This window comes from Vigna angularis, chromosome 1, assembly GCF_016808095.1.
Source record: "Vigna angularis cultivar LongXiaoDou No.4 chromosome 1, ASM1680809v1, whole genome shotgun sequence".
Lineage (NCBI taxonomy): Eukaryota > Viridiplantae > Streptophyta > Magnoliopsida > Fabales > Fabaceae > Vigna > Vigna angularis.
The window spans coordinates 15,667,084-15,674,396 of NC_068970.1; the positions used below are offsets into that span (position 1 = coordinate 15,667,084).

Consider the following 7,313-nt stretch of genomic DNA (forward strand, 5'->3'; position numbering starts at 1 on the left):
TTGATAAAGTCAAATGCATTTACAGCCAATCAAATTATTAAATATTAATGCATGCTGTTAGTTGGACAATATTATAATTGCCATCTAAGATTCATATCATACATAAAATAAAGAAACAACCTTAATTGTTTTTTTTTTCAAAATAAAATAAAATAAATATAACACTATAAATTCTAATTGTTTCTATTTATTTCTCTCTCTTTATTTTTTCATTAAATCAATTATACAACTTCCAAAATTTTCATCAGATCAATTAGTTTATACAACTAAACATTCAAATTAGTTTTTATCAAAATAATTAAATTGTAAACCTTTCAAAACACTCTAAACAAATAAATTTTCAATTATATTCTTCACCTATCAACTTATTTTTCTAAACCAAACATACCCTAACAGTGGAAGAGGAACAAGAAGAAAACAGAAATAGAACAATCAAGATACATACCAAAAATACATCAAATTGCCATTACAAACCCTAATTCAGAATCACGGCCGCACATACACGATGGTTTACGACTAAGGCTGCACGTAAAGGAAAAAGAATTCGAAATAATAACAAAATAAGGAATAAGGAATTATATACACTTCCGTGTATAAAATCACCAACTTAATCATCGATGTTTCAACTTTTACTTTTAGTTCGTAATTTGTCGGTGCCAGATAACCAATAAACAAAAATGTTGAAAGACCTTAACTCATTGATACACTTAAATTTTTTTCATTGCAGCTCTAATATGAAATCAGAAATTACTCACTGGCTGACCTGAGTTTAGACCATGTTGGGAATGAGTGCAGAGTGTTCGCAATAGCTATTTCTACTACTGCACGTGAGCAGGATGGCGAACTAGCACTCGTAATTACAGAAGCAGAAATACCTTATGCACAATAACTTGATTAAAAAAAAAAAAAATTCTTTGTACTTTTCACATCTCTATACACTTAGTATATTCATCTATTATCTTCAATACGAGTTATGGAATGCTCGTACGAATTTCTTCAATATGCCAAAAACAACATACAAAACAAAAATCATTACTACTTTCTTGGATGCCAGAATCCTTAGGTTCACCCTCAGGCCATATTTTCGCATGAAACCCAAAGATGCGGCACCGAAAAAGAGAAACCAAGAACCAATGGTACAAAAGAAGACCTTCAGAGCCTCCGAAGGTCCACATACATGGGCAATATCAGCTGATAACTCCACATAAGAGACTGGCGAGCTTATTTGACTGCTCTCTGCCTGATTCAGTCCAAGATTCTTATTCAACCAATCAGACAACCTAATAAGCACTTTTGCAAGCCATGCAATTTCATCATTGGAAATGGGACGTCTCATCCAGTCACCTTTGTATTTAACATCTGCAAATACATGATTACCAGCTATTCTAGGCTTAAAAATGTCATAACGAGATTGCTGATGTGGCACTGGTTCATGACAGGCTGGTGATAACTTTATAGTCTTTCCATCAAATAAGCTACCCAGTCTTGCCTTCAATGAATCTATGCACTGAAGGCTGGGTATAATATTATCACCAGATATAGCTTGTAATTCAGCTTCTGCACGCATTATAAACAACTACAATAACAAAATGAAATGATAAGAAAATAATTCATACAACATACTAACAATTACTATAGTTAGAAAGCATGATACCAAACAGGACATGGATATGATATGTATGATGTTTTGGATCTGAGAAATTCTAAAAATTTTGTATAATAAAGCATAGAAACAGTACAATTAACATACATAAATCAAACATCAAGAATTGATGCCTTAAAAGTGAAAACAGGTTAACATGGATAGATTTTTAATTATTGTGATATTCCAAGCTGCATTGGCATAAAAGCTCAATATTTATAAAAGGAATCAAAAAGCTGTTAAATACAAAAAGAAATATTTCAAGTGTTTTGTGATGTGTCTGACATGGGTGTGTCCAAAACATATACAACATGAATCAGCCACTATTCTAAAACATCCATGTTTCTTAGTTTCTAGGATCCCAAGCCCATCTAGACAAGGAGGGTTAACCTAAAACTGTCACTATAAGACAAACGGTTGATCGTATATTTATACTATAATCAATTTACAATCAAAAATTTTAAAAGTATAAACCTGAAGGAGCTGTTGTCCACCATCCTCCCCATCTGCAAACAGTCGCAAATCTTTGTTCCAATTCTCATGCAAAAAAGAGCCATCAGCATCAGTCTCGCATAAACCATCCTCCCAATCCTGAAATAACCAGTAGAGTTAAAATATACAGTTGTTATATCATGCCACAGACTTGTTAGGCACAGAACAGAAGCATTTAATCAAGCCCTTAACCCAGCTATGAAATAAATCTACGCAGTTATTGAAAAATTGTGATGTTGTAGTGACACAGTAGCACATTTCGGCCCTGTGCTGCAATGACCTTCAAATCTATCTTACATAGAAGGTGAAGCTGCAAACCAGAAGCAGATTCACCACCGTTATCAAAGCTGTCTCACAATGAGGAAGAACATTGATGATGATGAAAAAGCTTTAAATATGCTTAAAATTATAATCTCGTTACAAAAGGGGACTTGAGGTAATTTCACGGTTTTCCTTGCAAAAGTCTTCCCATCAGGACAACTCCTCCACAGTTTAGTTACACATTTTCAGCAGTTTCATGCTTCCCCCCAACAAGTCACCGGATTGTTCCCTCCTTTTTCTAGCAATCTTTTTTCACTAGAGATTCCTTGACTTCTGTTGCTATCTAATTGCATATTTCGTTTTAGTACGGAGTTTCATGATTATACTTAAGAATAGAAATAAAAAACAAATCCAAGAGAGCTTAATTATCTCTACGCACTTATTATTTGAGAACTATGCACACTTTTCTAATATTTGCGATTGCAAATATCATCAAATGGTTTATATTATAGTACCCATTTTTTCTGAAGTTATAATAAGAGAGTTCATTTGATACACTTCTTATATGTACAATCATCAGGTTATCCCCATTTTAAAGGTCTAATGATCCATGCGACTATCCAGATTGATACTATGGAGCAAATTAATCAACAACTGTAAAAGAATCAAGACATGAAACATCAATAATCACAACAAACAAAATAATTGTTATGAACATTCACAAAAGCATGTAATTGGATAAACACACACATAAATAGTTATATGTATTAACAGAAGGAGAGGCGGCAAGGATCGTACTCTAGACCATTTTTTAATAGAGGCTCTAATACCAATGTGTGCCAAAACAGATACCTCAAAAGCTTAAGTTAGCAGGCAAAGACATGTGAATGATTTTATACTCATTTCTAACTCTTTGTTCTCTTGAATGGATTTGGAGGAGAGTAATTGAATGGATTTGAGAGGATTTGAAGATAAATTTTGTTGTTGTTAATTTGAGTGAATTTGGAGGTAAGTGAGAGTGAATTTGTAAGCAACATTTGTGAGAATTAGTGTAGTATTTGATTGATGTGACAGATTAAAAAAATTTACTTCCAAATTCACTCTCACCTACCTCCAAATCCACTCAAATAAACAACAAAAAAATTTATTTTCAAATCTCTCAAATCCATTCAATCACTCTCCCCCAAATCCATTCAAGTGAACAAAGCCTAAGAGAACAGAAAAAGATCAAGGTGGAGACCTAATAGTTCGTGTAAAATCAACTTTAAGGGCGAAGATGTATATAAAAATGCAAAAGTTTAAAAAACTAATGCAAAAGATCAATGAAATTAGAACTACAACAAAAGCAGAAGAGAAATATCAAATCACCTGCAACTGTTCACGGATAGTAGGAACATATCTGTACAAGTTATTCAACATCGGTTTGCCTGATCCAACCTGTTTAGAATGGAAAAGGGAATCCACAGACTTCAAAAGGTCAACGAGCTCTTTTGATGATGTCAAGGTATCTAACACCTGTAAATGCAGGTTAAAAGTCAAAGTCTATTCAGCTAAACCTCAAAAGTTTGTTAAAGTTAAAAGATCTTATAGAAAATCCCAATATCTTTTACAGTAGTTGAGTAATCAGTGCATATTATTACAGACATTCATTGAACAAAACACGAAAATGTATACACGTGAATTTCATTTGCAGTGATGAGCAAAACAGTGTGCCAAAAGCTGATGAGCAATTTAGGCTTAACAAATTCCATGGATTCAAATCATGCAATTATGAATAATCCATACACAGTCAGTGATTATCTGGAAGCAAAAGTTACATAAAGGCACCAATACAAGTATTTTCTTTTTGTTTAAATCTTTCTTTAATGTGAATTCCTCGTCTAAAAGGCCAGGTTTCAAGTGCATACCATTGCTAGTAAGTTACACCATCAAAACAATAAAGAAAGGAAAATTGAAAAGACATTGACATTGTAGATCTTTTTTTTCCCAACAAACTCAACATTACCCTAAGTGATTTTGCTTAAGTGTTTTATAATGCATCTATGTTTAAGTATCAAATCACGACAGATGCAATTGTTCCATCTGATGACCACATGCAAATAGCTCCCAAATTATTTTTATCTCATAAACTTGTGTTTAGAGAGACAATACGATATGTAGTCTTCAGCATAACATTATACAACTCAAAACTTATAAATGGTTGTACTATGTTTATGTTTATATGTTTAAGTCTATTTGTTTATATGTTTATGTAGAGAATGTTCTTTCGTCCAAGAGGATCAGGTAAGACAGGCCAACGTTAAATATCTCTCAATGAGTGTGTTAAAGCTACAATATGCCAACAACCCCTCTGAAAAGACTCCCTTCATAGACCATATGTCTTATACAACCCCTCTGTTGCATGAAGAACATTTATGCATGCAATTCTCTTTACAAGGGCAAACGCATCCTTCTTTGGTGTATTTGACTTGTTTCTACATATATCATTCCAATAGACACATTTCACTGCTCACAATGTTTTTATGTATTTTCACAACGTTCGTGTGTACAAGAATCCAAGAATGGCAATCAATCACGTGTACTTTCAGTTTCCACTACATAACCTAAGTATTCGGTGGCATTGATGAGAAAAGAACAACAGTTCATGATCACACACATAATTCTCACGCATATGCACGCAATATTGACCTAGATGACATACTTTATCATGTAAAGCGAGTTGTCTAACTAAGATAAGTCAAGTCCCAGACTAACATACAGCATATAGCAGCCCCCAACATATATCTCACCTTATAAACTCTTAAACTACCAAAAAAAATTATGCGTGTGCAAATAGTGATTTAAAACCACGGATAAGAAACACACCTTGAGCACCATCTGGACTATAACTTCAACATCGCTATGAAGAAACCTGTGAGCGAACCCAATGAAATGCATGACCAAGGAACTGTAGTATAGATAATTAGAGAGAACGTAGTCCCGCCACTGATGCGAGAATCCCCGACCCACACTTGCAGGCACGGGATTATCCTTATTCTCACCGTTAATTGCATCAAATTTCAAAAACTCGTCCCCGTTCATTGACCAAGGCTCCAAGTAACCAATCCAAACCGACAACACTTGCGACACATTCTTAACCGAAGCAGCCATAGGGCAAAACAAAAACGTCCTCAACAAGAACCTATACAGAGGCCTCTGCACACAGAAGTTCCAGCAACAAAGAGACCGCACAGACCCCAAATCCTTGCTCTTGGGACCCTCCACAGCCCTCCACCTGGGACTTCCACACTCACCACCACCCTCGCTAAACGCTGCCACAGTGCTCAAACTTAAGTAGCTCACGAACAGCCTCACCACCTCTCCCAGCCCCGGCGCGGGAGGCGCCTCCCCGACCGGAAAAGACACCCCAAGATCCCGGCAAAGAGTAACCGGCAACGGCGAGAAGTCGTTGTCCACGAGCCAGAAATGGATAAGAGTGTTGACCACAAACTCAGCCCGTGACACAACGGAGGCGTCGTAGCCGGAGCCGTAGTGGAGAATGGAGGACCGGTAGGGCTGGTGGGCGTTGAGATCGTAGGATGGGACGAAAGCGCGTAGATACTCGCAGAGGAGACGCGTGTACAAATCGCATTGAGGTTTACCCTCGAGGGATGGTTTGGAGGCGGAGAAACAAGGAAATGAGGACGTCCAAGTCCAATCCTCTAGCCTAATAAATTTCTTAGGACGTTTAAGCGAAGCGGCATTGGGATTGTCGATTTTAGCCTTGGAAACGGGGTAGTAGGCGAACCAGAAAAAGAAGTATTCGAAGACGTTGAGCTGGATTTGAGATGGAGAAGGGGAGGGCTTGAAAAGGGAGGGACAGAGATCGGAGAGGGGCCGAGAATCGGAGGCGTTACTTTTGTTAAGGAGGAGGGAGCGGGTCCATTGAGGGAGTCGTTCGGCGGGGAAGACGTACTTGACGAGGGAGAGGCGGTCGACAGCGGCGATGGCGGAGGCTAGGGTGCCGGTGGGGGAGAGGAGGGAGAAGAGGGTCGGGGCGAGGTCGTGGGAGTGGCGGTGGTGGATCCAGGCATTGGCGGAAGAGGGGTCGTCAAAGCCGAAGAGCTTGGAGATTAGGGTTGGGAAGGCGATGGAGAAGAAATGGCGGGATTGGTCGGGTGAGTGAGAGTGCAGGAAGGAGTCGATGGAGGCGCAGGCAGATGCTATTTGGGAAGGGTTGTTGGCGGATTGGATGGCCGAGGATAGTTCCTGCGATTTGGAAAGGGAATCGAAGGTGTAGGAGGAGTGAGGGTGCATGGCGCGGTTTAGGGTTTTGGTTGCAGATGAATGAATGAATGGGGTTTTGAAGAGGTAGTGTGTGTTTATGGTTGGAGGTAGTGTGGTGGAAAAGTTTTTAAAATGAGAGAAGCAAAGGCAAATGGCGCCCTTTTAAGAGGAGAGAGAAGGAGAGACTGTCTTCGTGGCCACGCAATAGGCCTCCTTCTATGCATTGGTGGGCCCTTTTCCTGTTCACAACGCAGTCTACTATTGCTGCTATTCTGTCTCCTTCTATGCATGGCTGGGTGTATAAATATATATATTCATTTTAAATATTTACTCTTATTGATTAGAAAGTTAGAAGTTCAAAATTTAAAAATATTTTTTGTGGGAGTAAAAACAAACACAATTATAGTATGTTTACATATTCTTGATAATCTTGTTTTTTTGTTAGTCTCTCCTGTCTTATTTTAGTTATCCGGTAATTGCGCTATTTGCTATTCGAATTGCTTAAATTCTCAACAGTAGCACATTAGAAGTCAATCGGTATTTTATGATTTAACATCTATTATATATTTTTCATTTATTTTTAAAAAGAAAAAAGAGGTAGAAGGGACATGAATTCATCTGTGAAATCAGTTAAATAAAGACAACAGAGTGT

At 37.5% G+C, this 7,313-nt stretch overlaps 1 protein-coding gene across 2 annotated transcripts; it reads right to left on the bottom strand.

The window, feature by feature from the left end:
- Window positions 1-872: 872 nt before the first annotated feature.
- LOC108323919 (uncharacterized) lies at window positions 873-6,798 on the bottom strand. 2 transcript variants are annotated; one of them, XM_017556747.2, is made up of 4 exons: window positions 5,261-6,798; window positions 3,764-3,910; window positions 2,117-2,233; window positions 873-1,576 (listed from the first exon to the last, which is right to left on the bottom strand). In XM_017556747.2, the coding sequence occupies exons 1-4, from the start codon at window positions 6,689-6,691 to the stop codon at window positions 962-964; spliced, it is 2,310 nt and encodes a 769-aa protein (XP_017412236.1). In that variant the 5' UTR covers window positions 6,692-6,798; the 3' UTR covers window positions 873-961. The 2 variants fall into 2 exon arrangements, with proteins under 2 accessions (XP_017412236.1, XP_052727098.1); XM_052871138.1 differs by having other exon boundaries at window positions 1,367-1,557.
- Between the last annotated feature and the right edge of the window lie 515 nt (window positions 6,799-7,313).